General features: G+C 68.7%; 1 protein-coding gene across 4 annotated transcripts; it reads right to left on the bottom strand.

Moving 5' to 3' along the window:
• On the bottom strand, nt 1–26,385 carry CEP170B (centrosomal protein 170B). 4 transcript variants are annotated; one of them, XM_059183310.1, is made up of 20 exons: nt 26,367–26,385; nt 22,073–22,204; nt 15,199–15,288; nt 13,603–13,681; nt 12,790–12,848; nt 11,738–11,876; nt 10,954–11,055; nt 10,311–10,808; nt 9,341–10,065; nt 9,088–9,258; nt 8,593–8,683; nt 6,754–8,430; nt 5,380–5,623; nt 4,331–4,405; nt 3,422–3,581; nt 2,966–3,109; nt 2,775–2,863; nt 2,309–2,402; nt 2,161–2,212; nt 1–1,958 (listed from the first exon to the last, which is right to left on the bottom strand). In XM_059183310.1, the coding sequence occupies exons 2-20, from the start codon at nt 22,175–22,177 to the stop codon at nt 1,723–1,725; spliced, it is 4,830 nt and encodes a 1,609-aa protein (XP_059039293.1). In that variant the 5' UTR covers nt 22,178–22,204; nt 26,367–26,385; the 3' UTR covers nt 1–1,722. The 4 variants fall into 4 exon arrangements, with proteins under 4 accessions (XP_059039293.1, XP_059039292.1, XP_059039295.1 ...); XM_059183309.1 differs by lacking the exon at nt 26,367–26,385 and adding an exon at nt 25,146–25,243; XM_059183312.1 differs by lacking the exons at nt 22,073–22,204; nt 26,367–26,385 and adding an exon at nt 13,810–14,090 and having other exon boundaries at nt 15,199–15,276.
• Between the last annotated feature and the right edge of the window lie 42 nt (nt 26,386–26,427).

Below are 26,427 nucleotides of genomic sequence, written 5' to 3'. Positions count from 1 at the left end.
TTCGCCATGTGACAGAATGATTTATTAGAACAAACCCCATGACAACTCATATAAAATAACCGTTTCCTGAAAGACATCCATGAGACCACCCAAGGACGGACAGACAGAAGTACCTCCAAGAAGCCAGACAGGTAAGTTACCAATCCCAAGGGGAAGCTGGAAGGGGAAGGACGGAAGTGGGTGAATAAGAAGCGGTGGCGATGGCAGAGCGTGGGTGTGGATGGGACAGCCACCGCGCTCCGGGGGACAGGCTGCGGGCAACCGCGCGGCATGCAGGGGCGGGAGGGGGCCCGGCGCCGCCTCCCTGTGGACACAGCAGGCTCAGGGGCGGGGTCCTGGCAGGGAGCCCACCACTCACACTTGCACACACTCACACACACGGACACGTGGGGGCGGGGGCCCAGGACCCATGCACGCGACTGCACGTCGGCTACACGTAAACAGAGACACGCATCGCCCATGGCGGCCGGGCTCACACCCGCCCGCCGGGCCCCTTCCTGCAGTCGCCACTCACACAGGGGCCGAGCTGGTGCGCAGCCACCCGAGCCCCCACCTGCCACCACCCACGGGCTCTTTGGCTTTAGAGGCTCCAGAAACACCCCCTGCCCCGGGGGCGGCGCACACTCTGCCCACCCGTGTTCCCAGCTGGAAGAATCCTGAGAAGGCAAGACTGTCCCTGGGGGCTCTCCGTGTCCCCCAGCCCCCACAGGACCAGGAGCACAGCAGCCTGCAGGGCCTGGAGCTGGCTGCAGACACCCCAGGAATGCCCACAGCATCAGGGAGGACAAGGGTAAGGGCTGGGGGAGGGGTACAGCCCAGGAAGCTTCCGGAAGCCCGGCTGCCCACAGCCTCGGGCTAGGGCTAGGGCTCCTCTCCCTCCCCCCAGCCCCAGCCTCGGACTGCAGGAAGTCAAGTGCAGGAGCCCAGCCTCCATGGCCGGGAAGGGCGGCCCCGCCACGTGCGCGCGCACCTGGGCTTGCCGGGAGAGTGGGCGCGCGTGTCCAGCATGTGTGCCCGTATGCCCAGCCTGCGCGGCCGCGGCCTGCACACTTGTGGGTTTGGCAGTAGCATTGGCACCAAAGGCTCGAAGCAGTGGGGTTCCCACCCCAGACAATTCCACAGGCGACCCGACCCCGGGGCTGCAGGAGCCACCGGCTCCATGGCAGAGCGGGCTGCAGGGCCAGCCGGGAGCACCCTGCCCTCGAGTCCCGGGGCTCCGGCAGCCCCTCCCGGCTCCGTGTTTGGCACTGAATGATACCCACCCCTGGTCCAGCCCCTCCTTGGCCTGGCCCCGGCCAGCCCACAGGGACGGGACTGCTGAGCCCACAGAGCCCGTAGCAGAACAGACGCCCCCAGCGCACGGGCAGGATGATGGCCTTCCAGGCCCGGGGCTGCCGTACTGGCCCAGACCACTCTTCCCTTAACAGCTAAAGACAAAAATAACTGGAGTAGAGAGGAGACAGGGTACACACCTGTGACGCCAGCCCTCGGGACGGCCGCAGCAGGAGCTGGGCCAGAGGGTCTGCGGGGGCAGCCGCAGGGGCTGGACCGTCCAGCTGGGGCGCTGGCTGGGAGCTAGGGAGGGGGTCTGGGCACAGAGGCACCTGCCCACAGGGTTATGGCACATGTGGGGGTCTGCGGTGAACCGTCCGCAGCCGGGAAGGGCCGTGGAGGCAGACAAGAGGCGCTGGCAGCACTGGACCCAGGGCACGTGGAGGCCGCCTAGAGCAGGAACCTCTCTGCGTCCGGGAGGAAGTCAGGCAGGAGGGCAGGGTCCGGGAGGCCTGGGGAGCCGCAGTTCACCCGCTGCGGGAAGCTCCTCAGACGCAGGGCCAAGGGGGGCGAGCCTGGGCTCTGGGCGGCCGGCCGGCCTTTCCCGAGCTGGGCGGAGCCCGCGGGGCTCCGGTTCCCGGTCAGCAGGTCCAGGTTCCCACTGGGGTCCACGATGGCATTGATGACTGTGGGGCAGGCGGGGAGGGTCAGGCCAGCTGGCGAGTCCTGCCCTGCCTCCCGTGCCCACCCCGGGCCTCCCTCTGCCTGCGCCAGGGGTGGCAGCGCTGGGGGTCACCCACCCCGCAGCCGGCCCCCCCACCCAGGCACCCCCCCGACCCAGGCTCCCCCTTCCAGCCCCCCACCCCCACCCCGCCGCAGCCCACCCACCTTGCAGCTGCTTCTGCACGCGCCTCAGTTCCTTCAGGATGGAGCTGATCTCCTGGAAGCGGGCGGGAGGGGGCACATGGGGCAGAACCGCCGAGCGGGTGAGTCCCCGCGCCCTGTGCCGCGGGGCTGGGGGGCGGCTGGCGCTCACCTTGTTGGACGTCTTCAGGAGCGGCACCTCGTTCTCCGCGTTGATCCTGGCCTCCAGCTCCTCCCAGGCCCGCCCCGTGTTCTGAAAGAGGATCCTGCCGCCGGGGGAGTGGGCAGAGGCCCAGATGACAGGGCCCAGACCCGCGCGCCCGGACCTGCTCCCACCACCCCCGGCCTGTCCCCAAGCGGGAACGCAGGCCCAGAGCAGGAATGGGGCCGGCGGGACCCAGAGTCCTGGCCTCCGGCCTGACGCAGGGAGGGCTGGGCTGGGGGCTGTGGTCGTCCTGGGAGCCCTGGTTCCCGAAGCTGGGGAGGCATATGCACCCATGTACCCCCAGGGCAGTGCGCCCCTCTCTGCCCCGCAAGTCCTGGCTGATGTGCACGTGTTCATGTTGGTGTCTGAGGGGGTATGGGGGGGTCTGGGGGCAGCTCCCACTGGCCCACGGAGCTCGTGGGGCCCTACGCACTTCATCTTCTCGGCGAGGTGCTCCGTGTTCTCCCGGATGGCGTGGGACAGCTGCGACACGGGGTTCAGCATCAGGTTGTCGAAGATCACCTGCGAGGACCAGGGCTCAGCGCGCTGCCCGGGGCCCTCCTGAAGGCCCCGCCCTGGGCACACCCCGACGGCCGACCAGCTTGGGGGGGGGAGGGCGCCTGCCTCCTCACGGCTCCGAGGCCGTGTCTTGCTGGCGAGCGAGTCCCCACAGCGGTCGTTCATGTTCTGGTCCAAGTCTTGGGAGCTCAGGGAGCCAGGGGGCACCTTCTGGAAGTTGAGGCCGGCCTCGGGGATGCGCTGCACCAGCTGTGGACGAGGCAGGAGCCGTCAGTCCTCCTTGGCACCCGCCGGCCTCCACACAGGAGGCTCCCGCTCGCAGGGGCCGACCGCACCTCTCCTGCTCCCACGACAGGGGGACGGAGCGGACCCCACATGCAGCCCACTGGGGGCCCCGGGACCCCCCAACCTCTAAGGAGGGTGGTCCCAGACTTCGAGCTTCAGACCAGCCGTGTGGGGAGCTCAGCACCATGGGGAGAGCTCCCGGCTGAGATGCGCATGTGGCAGGGGCAGGGCAGGGGGGCCGGGGCGGGGGGGCAGGGGCGGTGGGGGGAGGCATACCTCCTCACGGGCGGAGATGGTTGAAGCAGGGGTGCTGGGCACGTTGCTGAGGGAGGGGCTGCATGCGGGCCCCGGTGAGCCCAGCGAGTCACCGTCCCCAGCCACGTCGTGGATCTCCCGCGCCAGGATGGCCACGTCCTTCACTAGCGTCTGGCTCAGCCTACAGCCCGCAGGAGAGAAGGACAGGTCCTGCGGGGTCCTCCTGGCCAGGTACCAGCGCTGGGGAGGTCGGGGAGCGGCCTGACAGAACCTCCCCGGGCCAACCTCTCCTCTCCAGCGGAGGCAGGGGTCCCTCTCAAGAGGCAAGTGCTCCGTGAGGGGCAGCGGCCAAGGTGTGCGGCCCCCAGCCTGGCCCAAACTGTGCCTGACCAGCCGCCAGCAATGCCCAATGGACAGGGCCCCGGGGGAGGCTCAAGTGTCTGAGGGCCCAAGAGGGGGCCCAGGGCTGGGGCTGGGGCTGGGCAGGAAGGGGGACGGGGGCACTCCCAGGCCCCAGGGCAGGCCACACCTTCCCGTTGCCACCAGGGGACAGGTGGGGCCACCCAGGCCCACGGACACTTGAGGCAGGGAAGGGGTCACAGACAAGGGTCAGAATCAGGCAAAGGGTGACACGGGCAGACAGAGACCAGGAGCCTCCACACAGGGGCGGGAGGGAGGCCAGCGGCAGCCGCCCCAGCCCGCCCTGGCCCAGCCCTGCTCACTCTCCCGGGCAGGCTATGCGTGCTTCCCCACCAGGTCCTCGGGCCACCCGGAAAGGGACAGAGGCCAGCAGGGACCAGAAGCACATTCTACCCCAAACTGCCCAGGAAGTCCCCAGACTGAGCCTTGTCCTCGGAGCACATCAGGTCCCTCCACCAGCCTGTCCTGTGCACTGCAGCCCCCGGCCCAGGCTGGGCGTACAGGAGTCACCTGTCAGTGTCCATGCCGCTCCTTTCACTGGCGGGCACACGAGCAACAGCCCCAAGGTTCCCGGCACACCAGTGCCTGCAGGCGCCCAGGCGACGGGGCCTTCAAGACCTACCAAGGCCCAGGCGTCCCCCCTCAGCTGTCCCAGCACTGCCCAGGGCACCTCCTAGCCGGCTCTCGGGGCCTGTCCGCTCCCAATGCCACCTGCCCCTCACCGGGCATAACCGCCTGAACTCAGAAATGCTTCGCGCGGCTGGGGAAAACTGCCCCGGCCGGCCCCTACCTCCCAGCAAGGCTGACCTAGACCCCCTCAAGGTGGGGGTCCCCCAACTGGTTCCCACCCTCCCTACACCAAGAAAATACAGAAGGACATCCCTCAGACTCATGGACGCCCAACGGACGTGTGCCCCTGACTTAGCACTGACCCCCACGTCTCTCTGGAGCCCCCAGCACATTGGGATGCCCCAGCCTTCCCCCTCCGGACCGCCCCTCGTCAGCCCCGGGAACCGCCCCCCACATCTGTCCCCGGCCCTCTTCATGCCCTACAGGTTCTCTCCATTCAATCTGCAGCCACCACGGCCACTGTCATCATCACAGTGCCTCTGTCCCCACGGACCATTCTCCCAAGGACTACCTGCCCCCGCTCACCTGTCTGAAGGGCGCAAGTTCAGCCTCCTCAGCACCAAACACGGGCCACGCACTCGGCCCTGGACCCCTCCTGCCCCTGCACGAGCCCCAAAGGACCCAGCCACCAAAGCACCGACCACCCTCAGCAGAAGACCCCTTCCCGGTCCCACCACCTGTGCATCAGCCTCCCAGCCCCTGGTCTGGAGGCGACCCCGGGAACCACGACACAGGAGCTCCTCTTTAATGCACACCGTGGAGCCCTTCCTCCTCCCGGACACCCCCCCGCCTCCCGGGCAGATCTGCAGCCCCCCACGCCCCTCTCCGTCCCCCACAACTCCTCCGAGCGGCACGTGCTGAGCGCCCTCGAGAAAAGAGACTCCAGCCCAATGCCTGCCCTGGGGTGCCCCCAGGCCGGAGCCACTCACCTGGCGATCTCCGCGATCTCCGCAGTCTGCACGATGAAGCCGTACGGGTCTGGGTCTTCTTCCTCGTCATCCGTGTCCCGGAGGCCGGGGGCCCGGGGGCGCGTGCGGCTGGAGCCGCCAGCCCGCGGGGTCTGCGTGGCTGTTGAGGCGAGGGAGCGTGCGTGCTTAGGGGAGCCGTGGTGGGAGCCGTACTCCTCCTCGGACGTGGACGTGCAGTCTGAGCCCTGCTGCCGGCGACGCGTGCCTCAGGGGCGCGGATGGTTTCCAGAAGCAAGAACAGAACAGAGCTGCGCTCAGCACCCTGCCGCAGCCCGGGGGTCCTCCAGACGGCCCCGCGCCGCAGGGCAAGCCACGCTGATGCTGCCCCCTCACCCCCGGCCCAGAGGCCCGGCTGCTGAAGCACCAGCAGCTACAGAGCCGCACCACTGCAAGGCCATCAGCAGCCCAGACGCATGGGCGCGGCGGGGAGAGGGCCAGGGAGGGATGGGGAGGCCACGGAGGAGAGGCAGGGACAGAAGAAAGAGGAACGGGCAGGACCGGCAGGGATGGGGAGGGACCAGCGCAGGAGGGACACGGGCAAGACAGGCGGGAAGGGGCAGCCTGACATCCCCACAGCCCGTGGCAGAGGCCGCGTCCCAGGGGGAGGGTCTGTGCCCACCAGATGGGAACTGTTGGCCTTGGTGCCAAGGCACGGAAACCACAGACACCCCCGGTCAGGGCCGACCTCCCCATGCGGATCAGCCCCGGGGTGGGGTCAGACCTCAGAGGGCGGCTGAGCTCGCAGCCCCTCCCTTGCCCACCTGGTCTTCTGGGACCTACTCCTCGCCCGCCCTGCTCTGGGGCCCCCGCGGCGGCAGCAGCAAGCTCGCAGCCAGAGCAGCAGCGGGACAGGCTCGCAGGGAGCAGCGGTGCTCATCCTCCCCCGCCGCCCCACCCCTTCCCTTCCTCCGGTCCCCCCAGCGTGCCCAGTGCCCTCAGCCACCCCGCTGGGGGACAAGCACCCACGACCCCAGCACCATCTGTCCACACCTCGCGTGGGCACAGACCACAGGCCACCCGGGGCCCGGGTGTGTGGGAGACTGCGCGGCCCTCCCCCAGTGCCTGCTCCCCAGGAGACAGCACCAGGGCACAGCGGGCAGCCCCCGAGGCCCCCTGCGGGAGTCGGCAAGAGCCCCTCCCCGGGCTCAGCGGAGCACGCGACACGCGCCCTCAGGACACTCGGGTGCGTCTGTGGAGCCAGGCCTGCTTGGGAACGGGGGCTCTTCTAGGCTGGAACTGGGGTCCCCCAGCACTGAGCGGGGCTGACCCAGGACGTGGCAGACCCCTCCCCCGGGCTTGCAGGGCGCAGGGCCCCTCGCCTGTTCCCGGACTCACTGGGTGAGGAGTATCGGGCGCTGCCTGGGCGGGCCCTGCTGAAGGGCTGGCGGGGGGCCACGGCGGTACCGGCAGACTTCCTGGCGGCGGCAGTGCGAGCCTCGGCCATGACGGGTTTGCGGCTGGAGCAGTACAACTCGACACTGCGGCCCGAGAAGCCGGCGCGGGCAGGGGCCGCCTCGGAGTCGCTGGGCCCCGTGAAGGAGCCCGCCCGCTTTCGGGGCATGGCCAAGATATCCAGGCGTGACAGCTTCTTGGCTTGCTCGGGCGCGGGCCGCCCTGCCGGCTCAGGGTTGGCCCGGGGCCCCCGCTCACCATCAGCAGCCTCTGTGTCTGAGGTGTCCCCCAGCCGGGCCCGCCTCAGCCGGGAGGCCCGCGTGGGCCGCGGCGTGGACAGGCTGTTGGAGCGGGTCAGCACCTGCTGTACCTTCTGGGCAGAGCCACGGGCCTGCTCCTCCCGGGGAGCCGGGGCTGGTGCTGGTGGTGCCGGTTTCCGGCGAGGCCCTGGCCGCCCCACCCCAGCTGCCACAGGGCTCTCGTGGTCAGAGGTGACCGTGTCTGTGCCGGGCGGGTAGGCCAGGCCAGAGCCTTGGTCTTCGTCAGGCCAGTCCGAGGACCCCCGGGGCCCAGTGCCACGCCGCGTGGCCAGGCGCCTCCCTGGCTCCGCCCGGCCTGTGTCTGTGGGGCCCAGGGCATGACGGTGCTTTTCTGAGAGCATCTCTCGGCCGCAGTTCAAGGGGATGCCTGCTGGGTCCTGCGCTGCTGCTGGGGACGGCGGCTTCTCCTTCTGTGGCCCCGCGGGCTTGGGGCTGGTCGGGCTGGGCCCGTTCTTGCCACTGAGCAGGCTGACCGTACTTGCCGTGTCCACGTCAGAGTCCCCAGACAGGGAATCCTCCTGCGGCCCAGGGACGCTGCCCATCGGGCCCTCTGCCTCCTCCATGGGCTTGGAGAGCAGCCGGGCCTCCAGCGCTGCCAGGGCTGTCTCTGTCTCCTTCAGGATCAGGCGGGTGTCCTGGGGGTGGAGGTCCATGCGGGAGGCCCGGGTGGCAGCCAGGTCCTTCAGGAGGGGGTGGCTGGAGACGTGTGGAAGCTGGCCAGGCGCGGGGGTGCCGCCGGCCGGCTCCTTGCTGAAGCTCTCCTGCCGCACCAAGGCTGGGGCAGGGCTCTCGGGCTCCGGGGACCGCTCTGTGTGCCGCCGGACGACCACCCTCCCACCAGTGCTGGGGCAGACATTCTCCCTCGCTGCGGGGCTGGGCTGGGCCGCCCGCCCTGGGCCCTCCACCGCCCCTGCAGCCACAGAGGGCTGCCTGGGGAAGGCTGGCTCCGCATTCTGGTCCCCAATGAAGAAAGAGGTGGCGGCTGGCTCTCCGGGGGCCCTTGGCGAGCGCCGGCCCTTTGTCCACGCTACTCCCTCCTGGAGGCCTGCACCCAACTCAGAGCCCCGCCCACCGTCTGACCCACTGGCGTCACTGAGGCTGTCAGGCTCCAAGTCCTCCTGGCCCAAGAGGCAGCCGGGCTGCTCACTGGCCGATTCCGGAGGCCCAGGGCCGCTCCTCCCGGTGGCCTCAAGACGCCCAGGGCTGTCTGCGCGGTCACTGGGCAGCTGTGGCAGTCGCCGTCGCTGGCGCACAGGCGGGGCCCCCTCCGGCTCCCCAGCTCTGCGCCCAGGACTCTCCTCTGCGAAGACAAGGGCAGCCTGGTTGGAGCGGCCACAGTCTGCGGGCCCCTGGTGTGTGCCGGAAGCCTGACCCTCCTCCAGACTCAGCTGGCACGCGCTCACGGCTGCCAGTCCAGCAGGAAGCCCCGGCCCATGCCCTCCCCGGGGACTGGACCACTCACCTGTCTGCCCTGGGTCCGAGTAGCTGTCAGCCAGGCTGGCCCAGCGGGACACCCACTTCTGACCCCCGGGGGAGCCGGGCACCGCGAGGCCCTGCAGGGCAGAGAACGAGCGAGCGTCAGCAGCAGCAGAGCCCCACGGGTCCCTCACCCTAACACCTGGCCCCGAACTCGCTGTCTCCAGACCTGAGACACCTCGCCCCAAAGAAACAGCCAGGAAACCACCTGCCTACTTCCGAGCTTACAGACCTCCACGCAACTGCACACCCCGAGGTCAGCAGCTGTGGCTCACACCGGCCCTTGCGTGGGCACACGGGGCCCAGCCTGATTTGGGACCTCACGGCTTGCCCTTGAACCTCCACCTAGGGGGCCCCGCCCGCCTGTCAGGTGGGCATGCCCCTCTGGAATCCTGTGCAGGCAGGACCCTGACCTTCGAGCTCACAGGGGACCAGATGACGGGGCCCAGGCCCTCCCCAGAGCAGTGTGTCTCTCAGGTACCTGTAACTCCCCGTGGGGGGCTGTGCCCACCGGCCGAGAGGCAAACTCCTGCAGGAGGGCCACTCGCTGGGCGACCCCATCACCGGCCTCGTCTCTGTCCCCTCTGATGACCGGACGGAAGGCCACCGAGGACACCCTGGAGAGCTCAGGAGACTCCAGTACCCCAAAGACCTGCGAGGAGGGAGGACCAGCCCTGAGGTCAGAGCCAGCCCAGCCCCCCCCAGCCCAGCCCCCAGCACCCTGCCCTGCAGACCTGGTCGATCATCTGGCGGGCCTCCTCCACCTCCGGGTCCGGCCCCTCTGTCTCGATGGTGTAGGTCCCTGCGTCACTCAGACTGTCGTCCTCATCTTGTCTGCGAGCCTTGGCCAGCTGGGGCTCGGCGGGGGGCGGCGGAGGGCTCGCAGGGGCCACAGGGCTGGCCCCTCGGGGTGTCTCGGGGGCCGGGGATGCTGGGGATGCCCGGTCAGGGCTGGGCCGGGCGGCCGGAGAGCCCTCCCGCAGGCACTGGGCCATGAAGTCCTGGGCCAGACGGGAGCGACGCCCCACGCTGCCAAAGGGTCGCACGGAGCCCCGGGAGGCAGGCGAGGGGCCCCCCGGACGCTCCTCCGTCTTCTCCCGCTTGAGCGAGCTGGCCCGCTGCGGCCCCGAGCCACCACCCGTGCCCCGCGCCGAGGCAGGGACACCTGAGCGGTCTCTGTCTGCCGGCCCGGGGCCTCGGCGTCTGTCGGCCTTGGGATCCCCGGAGGGGGTGTGCGTGAAGGACTGGGACCGCTTCTTGCGGGGTGTGTCCTGGTCAAAGAACTCGATGACGAAGGCTTGCTGGTTGTGCAGCAGCTCCTGGGGGTCACGTTTCATCTGCCTCTGTAGCCGCACCGGTCCCCCGCCGCCCTCCGCAGGGACCCCAGCTGATGCCGCTGCCGCCGCCTTGGCCGTGGGGTCCTCCGAGTCGCTCTGGGTGCCATCCTCGTGCTTGTGGCCTGGGGGTGGGGGGACCGCGACGCATCAGGCCGAGGGAGAGGATGCAGTGTCCCAGGGAGCGGAGGGGCTCTTCACCCCTCCCCAAGCTGTCCCGGACGTCACACTTCACAGGACCCCCGCCCCCGCGGGGAGGTGAGCACCGGGAGCACACCTGCAACCCAGTGCACGCAGAAACCAGCCCCAGGGAGGAGGGCACCCCACCAGGAGGCAAAGATGCTGCGGCCCCAGCCCACCCAGAGCTCACCCTTCAGGGTGCGGGTGTGGATGGGCAGGTCGCTCTTGGTGCTGTGCCGGTCCTCGCCCGGGCCCGCCCGGCACAGCAGGCTTGGGTCATTCTGCACCAGCCAGTCGGCCACCTTGGTCTCGGCAGACACGGCCTCCACAGGTGTGGCCTCCTTGCCCAGGGGCCTCCTCTGCCGCAGTGAGAACTTGGTGACGTGGTCCTTGATCTTCACCTTGCCGGGGCTGCAGTCGTCGAACTCGATGGTGAAGGAGGCGTGGCTCTGCACCACGGGGGCCGCCCCACCCCCGCTGGGCTCCGTGTCCTTGGTCGGTGCCTCCTGGGCCGCCCCCTCGGGGGGCCGCGGAGGTGGCGGTGGCGGGGACGGAGCCTCTTTTGTGGGGATCTCAAAGTAACTGGGCTCCCGCCTGAACGGGAAGCCCTGAGGCTCCGCCGCAGCCCGGAACCCGGCCATGGTCGCAGAGAGCTCCCCGTCCGGCTGCACCAGCTCCTTGGGCCGCTCTGGGTTGGGGGTGAGAAAACATGTCCCCGGGGGCTGCAGGATGGCGGCCTCCGCCCACCCCGCCACCAGCAGCGTCCGCCGTCTCCCCCGGAACAGGCCCTCCCGCCGGGCCCCTTCAGGAGGTGCCGGGCCTCTGGGACCTACCGGCGTAGGGCTCCTCCCGGCGCCGGTCCTCTGGGGGGCCGCCGTCCTCCTCTCCCCACCAGGAGGGCTGCCCGTACAGGGGTGTGCGGTAGGCCGCCGCCTCTGCACAAGGACCAGGAGCTCGAGCCGGTCCCTGAGCCCCAGCGCAGACAAGGGCTGGGAAGGCTCGGGGCTCTGGGGGTCCCCAGGGTCACCTCCCATCTCAGCCCAGGACCCTGCCCGGGTGCACCAACTTGGTCACTCGAAGGCCCGTTTCCACGTCCACAGCAGGTGGTGCTCGCCGCCCCCGGCCCCGCCCTGGCCTCCCGTGCAAGAGGCTCACCTGGGGCACCACGGCCCTCAGCGCCCCCGTCCTGGGGCAAACCACCCCTCCAGCCCTCCCCGAGCCCTCTGCCCCCGGAGCCTGCCCGCTGGAAGGGCAGGTGGACAGCAGGGTCTGCACCCAGGGTGGGTCTCTCCAAGGTCTGTAAGCGACTTGAGCCACAGAGCAGCGGCCCTGAAGGGGGGCCCCACCCACCAGGCAGACCGGGCCACACAAGGCACAGGGCGCAGTGCCCACGGCGGGTGTGTCTCGTGCGGCTGTGGGGTGTGTGGACGCCTGAGCCCACAGGACGGCAGCTCAGTGCTCTGGCTGCCCAAGAGGCTGCCGGGCAGCATCAAGGGCTATACTGGAAAGGGAACACGGCCCAGAGCAGACGGATCAAAGCGCACTATGGGGGAGGCCCGTTGGGGGCAGGCCTGTGTGCACGTCCCGCCCGGGACCCCGCCACGACGCTGACCTTACCTGCTCCCGGCCTCCGGTCCCCCCTCTCCGGCCTGGGGGCCAAGGACTCACAGCAAGGGGCATGCTGGGGCGGGGCCTCGCCCTTCCCAGGCGCCAGGCCCCGGGCGCTCACCTGCAGCTGGCTGGTGTACTTCTCGTGCTGCGGGCGGCGGGGGGGTGGTGAGGGCCGGGCCAGCTCGGGAGCACCCCCAGGGCAGCTGCCTCCCTCTGGCTCCAGAGGGGGCTGGGACTGGCCCCGTGCGCCACGAGGCCTCCTTCACAGCCCCACGGAGGGGACATCCCAAGGCTTGAAGCTGGGGGGTTCCTCACGGCCACAAAGCTTCCGAGAAGAAGCTGGGGTTTGCTCGGGTCAGGGAGGCAGGGCTGGGCGGCAGTCATCAGAGGTGACAAGCAATGCCCACTCAGGACCCACGAGGCAAGGGCAGGATGGGCCCCAGGCCACGGAGGACGCTGCTCAGGGGCCCCGGAGGTGTGGGGCAGCGGTCTGTCCGAGCCCGTGCACGCAAGGCCCGCCCGGCTGAGCTCTCTGGCTGTCAGACCCAGGCTCACATCGGCCGTGTGACTCTGCGCAGGCCACCCACAGTTCGTTTAAAGATGGGGCTAAGGCTAGTGTCTCCCACAACGGGCTCCCGGGGAAAGCACTGGGCGAGCTCCCCCAAGTCAGTGCTCTGTGACTCCCGCACTATCAAGCAAGGGGAGAGGACAGGTCCCACCTGCCACGGCCGCCGACCCAGGTCCCTACTTTCTGTCCTGGACACCACCTGTGGTAGCCTGACTGGGGTCCTCCTCAGCACCCAAGATGCCCCTGGGCCTCCCTCCCCCACCCAGCTGCGCCGGCCTCCTCTCCGCCAGCCACCTGCAGCTGCATTAACCCCGGGGATGGGGGGGGATCCTCCCCACCGGCCAGACTGGGCCGTCCTGCAGGACAGGCCAGGCTAGGCCGGGCTGACTCATGGTACCACAGCCGGGCCGAGGGAGCCCGGAGGCGTGGGAGTGAGGACGGGTGCAGGGTGCAGGGGTGCCGGGGCCTCCGGCGGGGCGTCGGCACTGACCCTGAGCGCCTCCTCAGGGACCCGGTGCTGCACCCGCTCTAGGACGTACATGTTGGAATGTGGCCGCGAGTTAAGGCAAACCCAGAGCAGAAGAGCCAGGACGGCCTCTGCACGAGGCTGCGGGACCATGCGGTTGGGGATTCTCCGCAGCAGGACGTGCACACAACTCAGGGGCAGGTCAGGCGGAGCAGCGAGGTGTGGGGGGGCTGCGCTGGCCCCCATGCCCGCTTGTGCACCAGGCCCGTGTCCGCACCACACTGAGTCGGAGAAGCAGGACCGGGGCCACGCCAGATCACAGCTCACACCCACGCTGGGGCTGTGCACGCGCCCTTTAACCCCTCCGCCAAGGGCATGCAGGGCCAGCAGGGGACGTGCCCAGGAGCCACACCACACAGCTAGCTCCCAGCTCCTCCCTAGACCACCCCTCTGCGCTGGCTCCCAGGGATCTAGGGGACGGAAGGGCCTCAGACAGCAGCTGGGTCCACCTCCACAGGCAGCTGTGCCAACAAGAGTGCCAGCTGAGGAGAGCAGAGCATGTGCTCCCGCCATGGCTATGGGTTCCCAGGACGACCACGCAGGCCCCACTCACGCATGGTCTGAGCACGGAACGCCACGCCTGGGCAGGCCCCTGGTCACTGGGGACCCTGGGTCCCAAGGGGGCTCACTTGTTCCTGGGGCTCTGTGTAAACTCAGGCCAGGATGCAAGACGCAGGTTCCTAAGATCAGGGTGTCTGTCAGGGGGCCAGGGGCTGGGGTCACACTGGCGACTGTCTCATGCCCGCGGGCCCCAGGAGCACAGCCAGGAAAGGATATCATAGCCAAATCGGACGGCGTCATGAAGCTTCAGTGGGACGTACTTCTGGTCCGGGATGCGCACGTCATTCACAAATGTCTGCAGAGGAAACAGGTGACAGGGCCAGGCCAGCAGCAGGCAGGAGGGGGCCCCCCAGGGGGGCCCCCTCCTTCCCTGCTGCTCTGGACCAGGCACTGTCCCTCCAAAACACGTGCACCCAGCCTCACCCCTGCAGGGAGCATGGGACAGGTGCCTGCTGAAGGACTGGCCTTGCCCAGCGCCCAGGACCCTGAGGTGGCCGAGGGATGCCCATGGGCCGGCCCCATGGCAAGGCTGACCAGGCTGAGTAAGGCTGCCTGCTCCTCCAAAACCCTCTTCCCCCAACCAGAGCCGCCACGGACTGGCCATGGGCACCGCGCTCTGGCCAGATGATGATTCTCAGGGCCTTGGGGGCCAGCCAGATGACAGGAGACAGAGGAGCTTGGGCATGGCAACTGTGCCGTTGTCACTAGAAGGTACAAGAACCAGGGAGGACCCGTTACAGGACAGAAGGGGGTCTCCGGAGCGAGCAGGAGGGCAGGCCCCCAGGGAGGGGTCCCAGGCCAGGGCTGGGTCGTACAGGGACGACCCAGCTGGGTGGCAGAGAGGGCTGGAAGCCCAGCAGCGTCAGGCTGGATGTGCCGTGGGTGACGCAGGAATTCTAGGAGCTCAGAGCCAGGAGTAGAGGGCAGCAGGCCTGGCAGAGTACAGCCTGTCAGCCCGAGCCTGTGGCTTGGTGCTCCACAAGCACGTAAGACTGGGTCCTCATATGTGGACATCACACAAGCCTCCACACCACGCACCGGGCCTGCAGCCCTCGGGACCCTCTCTGAGCCGCGGTGATCTGGAGGCCAGGACCCCTGTGCAGCCCCATGCAGTGAGGACCACTCTGGCTTCTGTGAGGGCCAGCAGAGGAGGGGCTCAGGGGCAGACCCCCAGAGCCTGAGACCGCTCCCCGGGAGCCCCATGGAGGATGTGGTGAGGTGTGCCCAGCACTCGGCAGCCTCAGGCTGCTGCGGGACCCCCCCCCCAGCTCACGATGGAGAGAGCAGACCTTACGCCTGGGAGGCACGGGGCGGAAGGCCGGCCTCGGGCAGGTGCCTGTCCACCAAACACAGAAGGAAACCACACGACCACACGGCCAGACACTGGACCCCGCAGGGACCCCTCACCGGACCCCTCCTCACTCACACAGGAGCTCACACCGCCCCCAGGACAGGGTGTCGCGGCAGACAGCCTGCAGGGGGTCCAACACGGGAGGCACCACAGCAGGTGGGCAGGTCTGGGGTGCGCTGGGGAGAGGAGCGGGGCCCATCAGAAGGGGGGTCACTAAGAAGAGTGGGGTCAAGGCGGACGAACAGGCCATGATTGGGGACAGGCTGCAGAAGGAGCTGGAGTGCGGCTGGTATGGGGCGGGGCGTCAGGAAGAGGGGCGGGGCCAGCAGAGAAGGGCGGGGCCAGCAGAGGGGCGGAGTCCGGAAGGGGCGGGGCCAACACCAAGGGAGGGTCGCGAAGGGCCGGGGCCAGCACAGAGGGAGGGGTTACTTAGGGCCGGGCCCCTTGCCCGTCGCACTCACCCCGTTCAGGCTTCCCAGGTCCTTCACCCAGTGCTCGTCCCTGTCCTGGTCGTAGTTGATGACGGCGTGCTGCTTGTCCACGCTGCGGGACTGGGAACACACGGGTGGCCTTCAGCGCGCCCCGCGGGCTGGGTGAGGCCCAGGAGGGGGAGGACGGCCAGGCGGGAGCCTCATGACCCGACAATGTCAACACCAGCCGCCTGGGCCTGGGGGCCCACAAGGTCCAGCCAACGCCCCCACACCTCGAGTGTGGGTGTCCCAGAGAGCCCACCCCGGCCTGCCTCAACCATCCCAGCCACCGGAACAGGCCACAGGAACTCGCGGAGAGGCCAAGGCCAGGTCCTCCCACCCCCCGCGGCCACCCGGGCCCCTCCTTTTCTGTCCCTCTTTAGCACCAACCGGCCAGTGCCCCCCTCAAGCCTGGGTTAGCCAGAGGAAGGGCAGGGAGCCTCCCGCCATCTGGCACATGCCGCTCCCTCCCAAGGGCAGATGGGGGCAGGCAGAGCCACAGAGAGGACAGCAGCACTGCAGTGGGGCAGCTCACAGACAGGCCTCCCCCTCACTCCCGGCCGGCCGCACAGGGCACAGCCTCTCCCCGTGCTGGCCACGCACGTGCAGGATGGATCTCAGACCCTCTACCTACATGTCCGGGGCACAGGCCTCACGCACACCCCAAACACACACACATGTGCCCGCTGTCCCTCACCCCCAACCCTCCCAGGACCCTTCCCCAGGCCAGTCACCGGGCCCCTCCCGCAGGGGCTGCAGATCGAGACCATCCCCAGCACGCCTCTCTGCTGCGGCACTCGGGGCCCAGAGCAGGGACAGGGTCACGGGGCCACGTTCCCTCGGCCGAGACACTGCCAGCCCAGGCCACGTCCCCCAGCCACAGGTCAGTAGTCCCGGCCCAGAGCCCACCACCACTGCCCACCCCACCCCCACTCTGCCAGAGGCCCAGGCATCTGCATCCCTCTCTTGCCACCTAAGGAGACACAGGCCTGCGGACCGGCCCGAGATGCCGGCAGAACCATCCATCTGGATGCTCACACCGGCTGGGACAACACAGGACCCCCACACCTCCCTCCAGAGCCCCTGTGTGGGACCGACAGGCTGCACAGCGGCTCTCTACCACCTGGCTCCGGATGGCCTCTAGCCCACGAGGTAGTGCCCCAGGACCTCATGCCCTGTGTCCCCACACCGCCAGGCTTCTCTGTTCCCACAGGTGAGAACCCAGACCCTCCCTCCCTGAGGCAGCTGCCCCCACAGGACCCACGACCTCCCTGGCTTCCAGGAGGGGCCCCGGCACCCTCCCAAGGACTAGAAGTCCCCAGGGCAGGGCTTCCTGTCTCACCCAGAGCCAGGGACACAGCAAGGCAGGGGTGTGGTGGGCAAGGGCTCTGACCCAGCCCCGCCCTGTCCCAGGTTCCTCAGCCTGGCAGATGCGCAGAGACCCCTGGAGGGCTGGGCATCGTGGGCAAGGCTCGTGGGGGCCGTGGCCCTCATCCGCAGCAGAAGCCTCCATGCTCCAGCCCTGCCTGTGCTCAGAGGCCCCAGGTGGCCAACTGGACCCACAGGATGCTGTCACGGCGGGTGTCCTGGGGGGTGGCATGAGGATGAACGGGGCGCAGGACCCACACCTCATCCTGCTGCAGACCCTCAGTCCTCTGGAAGGAAGAAGGATACAGGGGCCTTGCGAGGCGCCCAGCAGCGCCAGCTGGAGCCACCCTGACACCGCGGCCATCCCTGGGCCATCGGCCCCAGGGCTGCTCAAGGGGGCCAGGTCAGCAGCACAGCCTGCTGCCAGCACCTGCCCCGAGGGGCCCCCAGGACAGCCTGGCAGGGCTCCCGTTGCCAGTGCACCTGCAGCAACAGCTCTCCAACGGGGCTGGGCGGGGGGGACATGACTCTGACCTTGAGACCTACTGCTCACTCCCCAGGCCTCACCTCTGCCCCCACCCCGATCTCCTCACGCAGAGGCGGCACCTGCAGCCAGACAGCTCCGGCCACAGCCTCTTCCCTGGGTGCGAGGCACCCCTCCTGCATCAGACTCCCCTGCCTGTCCCGGATGCGGCCGGCCCGGCACTCACCTACCCCAGCCAGCCCTGCACGGCAGCCGCCCCACCCCCTGCCCTGGCCTGGGCCTCCTGCACCCGGCACAGGCGGAGGACCCTGGCACGCCCTTACCTGGGCCTCAGGCTCCGGGCTGCAGCGGGACTGACAGGACCCAGCAGCTGGCTGGGGCAGCCCGAGCGCTCAGGCTCGCCTCAGCCCCAGGCCCTAAGCTGCCCGTCTGGGCAGCCCACGAGCAGCTGCCGCGAATCCCCAAGTGCAGCCAGGCTGTGCGGAGAACAGTGCTCGCCGCGCGGGGTCTGGGGGCTTGCCTCCTCCTGCGCCCCCTCCCACGTACCTCCCAGGGCTCGAGAACGGGCCAGCCACCCGCCACAGCCCCGCCACACATCCCGGCGCCAAAGGGCCCCAGTCTCTGGAAGGTGAGCCTGGGGGTGGGCTGTGGCCATCATGCTGCCAAGTGTTGGTCCGCAGGGGCGCTGCCAGCCTGGGACAGGCCCTGGGCAGGGGTGCACCACCCCAGCATGCAGCACAACACAGGCCGGCCCGAGGCGGGCAGGGCTGGGCAGGAGCAAGGGCACACTGCCCCTCAGGCTTGGACGCGCCACCTCCGCCAAGGAGGAACTCCCTAGAGGGACTTCCGGGCTGACCTCCCAGCCCGAGCCCCCCACTGCCCTCCGCCCAAGCCTCAGACTCCCGACTCCCGGACACAGCCCAGCCGGGCCCTATCAGATTCCTCCTTCCCTGTCCACCTGGCACCGGGCAGGCAGCAGCTTGGGGTCCAGAGCCTCCCACCACACCCCTTGCCCGCAGACGCCCGCCGGCCCTCCCCGGCAGCCTGTCCCCCGCGGCCACCTTTCTCCTGCCCTCCCTGCCCGGTCAGTCCTGCCCATCACTGTCTGCAGAAACTTCCCGAGGCTCCTGGCCAGCATGAGAGGAAAGGCTGGCCTTGTCCCGTGAGCCACAGGCCACGGAGGCCTCTCCAAACCATCTTCCTGCCCTGGCCAGGCGAGCCCTCGGGCCAGACGGCTCTGCGGTTCTGGAGAGGCCACGCCCGTTCTTGGACCTGGCCCCTCATCCACGGCCGCCTCCCTCTCTGTGCCCTCCTTCCTTGCCCCTCAGCCATCTTCCGGCTTCTTGGACCTTGCACAGTGCTCCCCCATGTGCCCTCAGAGCCTGGGCTGACCCGCCTCGCCCCCACTCCCGCCCAGGGCTCTAGCACCAGGCACGGCTGCTGCAAGCCCCCTTCCCAGAGAGCGGGTAGCAGCAGGACTGATGGGAAGCAGGCAAGAGGGACCCCAGCTCCGGAAACCCTCCCAGCCCCGACGTCCCAAGCCAGAAGCAGACCCCAGTTCCACCAGGCCCAAATGCTCAGAGGCTAGACAGCCACCTGAGCGGGGACCACCATGGACAGGTGGGGCCGGCATGTGTGCAGGGGGCTGCTGGCGTGGGGCTGTAGTTTCTGCAGGAGAACGTGAGCAGATAGACGCCCGCTGCCACACCCCTACAGGGCAAACTGCGCATAGGCGGGGAAGCCACGTGTGTGCAGGGGCACGCAGGCACAGAGACACGCGTGGGCACACACACATGTGCACAGGTACAGAGACACGCATGGGCACACACACGTACACAGGCACAGAGACACACGTGGGCACACACACATGTGCACAGGTACAGAGACACGCATGGGCACACACACACATACACAGGCACAGAGACACGCATGGGCACACACATGTGCACAGGTACAGAGACACGCATGGACACACACACGTGCATGGGCAGAGATACGCATGGGCACACACACATGTGCATAGGTACAGAGATACGCATGGGCACACACACACATACACAGGCACAGAGACACGCATGGGCACACACACATGTGCACAGGTACAGAGACACGCATGGGCACACACACGTACACAGGCACAGAGACACACGTGGGCACACACACATGTGCACAGGTACAGAGATACGCATGGGCACACACACACATACACAGGCACAGAGACACGCATGGGCACACACACATGTGCACAGGTACAGAGACACGCATGGGCACACACACATGTGCACAGGTACAGAGACACGCATGGGCACACACACATGTGCACAGGTACAGAGACACGCATGAACACACACACGTACACAGGCACAGAGACACGCATGGGCACACACCCACGTGCACGGGCACATGCCCCGCATCACATCACTGGGCCCCCGGTGGCAAGGGCCAGGGCAGGCAGCCCGCGTGCACACTCATGCTCGCATCAGTCCGTACACGCTGCCAGGGCACTGGCTCTGTGCCGGGCTCAGAGAGCGTGGGGCAGCACAGGCCCCTGCACAGCCCTCCGCTGCCTCCCCACACCAGCTCCTCCCTGCACCCCAGCACCTCTGCTGGCCCCCCGCACCCCTCCTGAGAGGCCCATTGGCCCCACTGTCCTCCATCCTGTTCCCAGGACCAACTCCTGCAGACCTCCGCCCTTGGGACTCATCCAGTCCCTGCTGACATGGGTGTGGCCGGCCCCGCTCCGGGAGCAGCGACCCTGGAAGGCAAGGTCTCTGCAGGTCGGCCAAGTGGCAACATGGGGGTGAGGACACGGACCCTCCAGAGGAGAGCATGAGAGGGAGAGCACGAGGCAGGCGGGGGTGAGAAGGACCTGCCTGGGAAGGATGGGGGGGGCAGCCGTAGGGCAAGGCTGGGACCCACCCGTGTGCCTGCCCCTTGAGCCAGTGCGGCGACAGAGCCACCTGCGGATAAGGGAGAGGGAAGGTCAGGGTGTGTCCCCGGACCCCTGGTGGGGACGCTGGTGGGGACCCTGCTAGGGGGATGGAGGATGGGGCTTTTGCACAGAGCTTGGGCTGCCTCGGTGACGCCCACACAGGCTATGAGCGCAGGTGATTGAGGCCGGGGACAGGACAGACAAGGACACCGTGGGAATCACCCGAACAGATGAGAAAACCAAGACACAGGAGTGACAGGACCCCCAGGAGACACAAGGGGTGGACCCCCAGGAGCTCAGGGCTGGGCAGGAAAGGAGGCTGCAGGCGTGGACAGTAAGCATGGTCTCCTGGAGCCTCAGTTTCCCCAGGTGCACCTGAGCCAGGGGCTGGCCCTGCGTGAAGGCTCCACCAATGACAAACCAGGACCAGGAACAGGAACCAGACCCCAGAACCAGGAACCGGACCCCAAACAAGGAACCGGACCCCAAACTCACTCAAGCATCCCGATCCCCACCTCCTGACCCAGAAACCTCTCCACAATCCCTGGGGAGCCGGGCCTTGGCCCCCATCAAATGCTGCCTCCTCCAAGAGGCCCTCCTGACCACCCTAGGAAGACCCGCAAAGCACGAACACACTACCCAGGCGCACAGCACCTTGCCAGGGCTTAGAGACTCAGCATGCTTCCAGACCCGCCTCCAGTGACAGAGAACGGGGCTCCGGTTCCGAGTCACCATCAGGATCCTCCAGATACATCCAGACCTCAAAAGGCGGCTCAGGGCGCCAGGGGTGCAACCCACAGCCCGCGGTCTGCTCTGTGCGCACCACACGCTCGGGGCCCCCTTTTATCTGCCAATGGGTTTCTGTTAAGTCGAGACCATCTCATGACATGTGGAAGCCACAGGACGTTGAGATTTCGCTGCCCACAGAGAGGGTTCCCCGGCGCTACCTGCGCAACTGCTCTCAGGCCGCTGCTTCCGGACGCCGGCAGAGCAGTCGCCACCGAGGCAGTGTGTGGCCCAAGAGGCCTCCAGGACGCACCCCGGTCTTTACAGAAGACAGGTGCTCACCCCCATACAATCACTGACTCAGTTTCTCCAGCAGCCAGAGGCACGAAGAGAAGTAAGACGACAGACGGTTCTGGATCAAAGACACTCAGAAGGCCCAGACACCTGTGCGACTGGGGCACTTTGCTAGTCTAGTCAAGCAAGTCTGAGGACCCTCAGGGCAAGCCAGGGTGTCCAGACAAGGACGGGTCTGCCCTCAAGAGAGGGACACTGACACCTGCTGCCCAAGCGTGCGTGCCCACAGTGGCACCCCGGGCGGCAGCCCAAGCCCCGGCGGCCCAGGGAGCGGGCGACAACAGCCGGCCCTGCACAAGGGAGCCACGGCCTGCGCGAGGCCTCTCCCTGCACCCGAGAGGCCCGCCCAGGACACCTGTTTCCTTCTGAGGGTCCCACAGTGGGGGGCGTGGAACTTGGGGGGCTTTAAGGGCCCACGTGCCATGTGGGGGGAGCAGGGCTGCAGGAAGCCTGACTCAATCAGACCCATGAAGCACAGGGAAAAGGACACTGACCCTCTTTGCTCCCAGACACACGAGCCCGGTGACAGCCAAACCCACACTCCAAAACCGAGGGCCTGAAACGGCCAAGAGCACGGTGCCCTGGCCCCACCAGGTTTCTCCGGCCGAGAAAGGACCCTTCCCTGCCCTTGGGTGCCTCAGAGGGGCAGGGCCTTCCCCAGGCAGCTCCGAGGGTCCCAGCTGGCTCGGGGGCCTCCCACTCCGTGCAATGGCCTAATGGGGCCCCAGACAACAAAGCTATGGATAGGTCTGCTTTCCAGCACCTTCCAAAGGTGGGTCCCTGATGCCCTGAGAACCCGAGAGGAGCCTCAACACCCTCCTGTCCGAGACAGTCCACGAGGCAGAGGCAGGGACCCACCGCGCGAGCCCACGCTCGGGCCCGCACACCCGCACCTGCGGGGCCAGGGCTGCCTGGAGGGCTCCCCGCCGGTGTCCCCCAGCGAGCCGGACAGATGGCCTGGCCCGGGCCCACCCCCGCCTTCTCAGCCCGGAGCGGCTCACCTGCAGCATGAGCTCACATTCATCCCGCCCCACGAAGATGAGCTCTCGCGGGAGCCGGTGGCGGGTGCCGCTGCTGCTGACCAGGAACCAGGATGTGACGCTCATCTTGGCACCGGCCAGGCCCGTGCGGCCCTACGGGGAAGAAGACGTGAGAGCTGCCTTCCCGCCCTGGGCCCCAGGCCCTGGACACAAAAGGCCAAGCCCAGATCCTGCCCCCGCCACCCGCCAAGGCTCGAGTACCCGCATGGCCACTCAGCGGCCACTCCCGGAAACGCTGGGCCCCGGCCATACGAGGCCACCTGCCCGTCCCTGCAGACGCCTACCCCTATATCCTCCTGTCCTCCCTGTGCTCTAGGCCCCTCTCCTCTCCCTCCTAGGTGCCAGCCGCTGAGTCTAGGAGGGAGGAGGCCTGGGCCACACTGCCCACATGTGGAGCCGCACATGTCCTCAAAACCCAAAAAGGAACAGGGACTTGGCATGGCCCATCGCGGTGCCCACGACCCCAGACCCAACCCAACCCCAGGAAATAAACTCTGCCCCACGGTTTGGGCTGCCCTAGCCGGACACTCGGGGATGCACTGGCAGGTGGGCCAGGGGAAGACACCCGAGGACAGGAGCCCTGAGCCATCAACACACCGGTCACTTAGACAGCCCTTGAGGACCACTACAGCCATCCTGCTGAGGTCCCCCAGCCAGGACAGTACCAGGTGACCATGGCAGCATGTGACAGAGGTAGTGCCTGGTGCCCGAGATCCCGAGGGCATCGTGACACACTGGTATGGCCCAGGTGGGCACAGAAACCCCATGGTAGCTTGGGGGGCACAGTGGGGGCAATTTGAGTGACAACAAGGGCCAATGTCCAAAGACCAGGCCCCATGCAGCCCCCCCACCGACACACACACACACACACTCTCACCCAGGTGTCTTGCTTACCCAGAGCCCCAGAGAAGGGCTGTGTCACTGCCGTGGGCCCTGTACATAGACGACAAACATGTACATACGCGTGTACGTGTCCCACGTGTACACATGGGACACACATGTGCACCCAGAGCACAGCCCACTAGTGTCCCAGCCACTCCTCTCCACACACACACACACACACACACTGAACAGAACACATGGGAGCACTGCTGAGTGCCAGAGGTGTCCTGAGCTCTGAGATAGCTGGGGCCTGCGCCACAGGCCTTCCCGCCAGCTGGCGAGGCAGGCGGCAGAGGTGAAAAGCTCTGAGAAGGTGTACATGTCTTAAAGGGAAAATGAAGAAGTGGGGGAGCAATGGGGGGGGGGTCTGGGAAGGTTCCCTGGGATGCTGACGTGTGAGCGATGCCCGGAGCAGGGCAGGGCCGGGTGGATGGAAGGGGCTATGCGGGCGGCGGCGGCTGGGTCCGGGCAGAGGAAAGAAACCAGTCCAGAGACACAGGTCACAAGGTGTGGGGAGTCCTGTGGTGGGTGCTGGAGGCAAAAAGTAGTTCCAGGACCTGCTTCCGCTGTGGCAGGCTCAGTGCGAAGAGAGAGAATGGGCAGCCTTGTCCACAAGTCATAATGAATTTCAAAAACACCTGTGTGCCAGAGGACCAGTGAGCAGCAGAGCGTGGGGCCTGAGCAGGGGACACAGTGGAAGGGCGTGGGTCGGCGCCCCGTGGCCAGCCCTGGAGGTCCTGAGGCCCAGACGTGACTCAGAGAATGGAGCACAGACAGGAGATAAGACGATAAGGGAGAGAATTGACGGTGGGTGCAGTGGGGGTGTCCCCAGTCCCTATTCCTGCAGTACCCACACCCAGAGGCCCCAGCTCTCAGCTCCCTTCAGGCCAGGCGGTGAGCAAAGCCAACACCAGGACCCACCCGGCCACGGAGGCCCCAGCGACCCCACGACATAGCCTCATGTCACCTGGGGCAAGAAGGGGGGAAAAATCCTGGCCAGGAGAAGTCTGCCAGAACCCCTCCCCAGAGCCCCGGGCACTTCGTCTGAGTCCAGCCAGAGGAGCAGGCGCTAGAGACCAAAGGAGTGGGGACCTCCACCATCACTGCCCTGCAGGGCTCGGGGGCTCCACAACCCCAACCTACTCTAAAACCCCTCCTCAGGGCAGGAGGGGACAGGCTTTCTGCGGCAGAGCCCCCGCCCCATCCCCCGCCCCATCCGGGCCTTCCCAACGCCCCATCCCACCCTCTCCATCACCTGCTACCCGCCCACAGGCAGCGACCCCACCCAGAGGAGGCCACAGCCTGGCTTTACAGCAAAGGGAGGCCAAGCCCTGGGACCCTGCTTCTGCCACCACCAGCCCATCCTGGAAAGGCTCAGGCCGGGAAGCCCAGGATGCTCCCAAACAGCCCAGCCGGACTGGGGCTGGGCTGGCCATCCCTGCTAGGAGGGGAATAATAAACACCCCGAACTTGAACCCACGGCCGCCCCAGCCAGAAAAGCCACCGGCCCGGAGGTGAGGAGGGCAGGGGAGCCGCCCGGGGCAGGGGCTGGGAGCGGCGGGGACCCGGGGAGGGAACGGATGGCGGTAGGGTCCGGGCGCGGCAGGAGCTGGGGCGGGCGGGCGGCTGGAAGGCGCCGACGGAACGCAGGCCGGGAGCAGGCCGGGAGAGGAGGCAGCGACCGCGCACGGGCGACGGCGACGAGGGAAATGAGGAGGAGGAGGAGGAGGGACCGCGGGAGGACGGGCCGGGAGGACGCGCCGGGAGGACGGGCCGGGCGGCGGCCGGGCCCGGAGGGGGAGGGAGCGGCGCCTTCTGAATCAGCGCTCGCCGGGGCAGCCATGGCCAAGCCGGTGCCTGGGCGGGGACCCCGGCGCGCAGGGCCTGCGCCCCCGACTCCAGGCCGCGTAGACGCGCGCCGGGCGCCCCTCCCGGCCTGGCGCAGACCCGGGCCGCCTCCGCGGCGGCGGGGACCAGCCCGGCCAGGTACGCCCGCGGCCGCCGTCCCCACGCCTTTGTCCGGCCCGGAGGAGACCCGCTCCCCGGCTCCTGCCCCCCGCCCAGCCCCATCCCCATCCCCGCGCGGCCCGGCGGGCGCAGGTGCGGGCGCAGGGAGGCCCCGGCCGCGGCGGGCGCGGGGCGCGCGTCTTACCTGCGGCTCGGCCCCGGCTCGGCCCCGGCCCCGGCCCTCCCGCCCGCCGGCCGAGCGCTGGGCGGGGCCGCCGCCTAGGACATGCCCGGCGCGGCCCGCACGCTCGCGGCAGCCCCGGCCGAGCCCACGGGCGGAGCGGCGGCCCGGGCCTGGCGCGCGGGTCCCTGACGTCTGCGGGCGCCCCGCCCCCGCCCCGCACCCCGCCCCGCGCCCCGCCCCCGCCCCGCCCCCGCGCCCCGCCCCGCCCCCGGAAATCCAGGTTAGGGCGGGCCCCGGCGCCAGGTGCGCGCGGCGCTCGCCCCCGCCCCCCCTCGCCCCCGCCCCCCCCTCGCGCCCGTAACCCCCCCGTCCCCCGCAGACCCCTCCCCTCTCTGTGTCGGTCGGGTCCCCCGCGCTCACCACTAGGTCGCCCGCGTCCGCCCCCTCGTCTCTAGGTCCCACCCGCCGGCAGACCCCCCAGCGCACCTCCGCTCCCCGCCCCGCGCTCGGCTGGGGGACCCGCCCCCGCGGGTCAAGCGGAACCTGGGGCCGGAGCAGCCCGGAGTCCGGGCCCTGGGCCGGAGGGTTAACGCTAAACCCCGCTCGGGGGGCGTTCCCCAGCCCCGAACCCTTAGCCCCGGCCGCCCAAATGAGGGTGGCGCTTGGGGGAGGGGAAGGGAGTCCCAGAGGCCCATCTCCCCCCGCCCCGACCCTCCCTCTCGCGCCCCCAGCTCCCGGACACCTGGCGTTCCAGGCTGGGCTCGTGGGATGGGCTCGTGGGCGCTGACGGAGGCGTGGGCCGGGGGGCGCGGTGGGTCTGGGGGCCGTGGAGATGCTCCCGGCTCCGGGGGTCAGGGCTCCCGGGCTGCTTGCGGGCGTCGGGTGACCCGGGAGCTGGGACAGGGAAAGTCCTGGGGCGGGGGCAGCGTGGGAGACGTCTCCTACCTGCCCGCATCCTACCGTCCAGGTGTGGGGAAGGTCTTGAGCAGAGGCTCGGGGCTGAGCAGGGCCGTGCGGGGAAGTCCCGCGGGCAGGGCTTGGGAGGGGGCTGTGCTGGGGAGCCTGGGCTCTGTGGCCCGGACCGCTGGGGCTGCGACGCTGCCCACCTGCCGTGCACCCGTGCGACAGTCCGCCCTCATGGTCCTCGGTCCCCACGAAACTCTCGTGCCCGGCCCTGACTGGGGGTGGGAGCAAGAAGCGGGGCGCACACCTGGAGTATGGAAGGGAGCCTCAGGCACGTACCGTGTAGGTGGAAACCCACCCGCCGGGCGGGGGGGGGGCGGCTGGGGCACTGCCTGGACTG

This window comes from Mustela lutreola, chromosome 7 (genome assembly GCF_030435805.1).
Source record: "Mustela lutreola isolate mMusLut2 chromosome 7, mMusLut2.pri, whole genome shotgun sequence".
Lineage (NCBI taxonomy): Eukaryota > Metazoa > Chordata > Mammalia > Carnivora > Mustelidae > Mustela > Mustela lutreola.
This window is presented reverse-complemented; position numbering and strand designations above follow the sequence as displayed.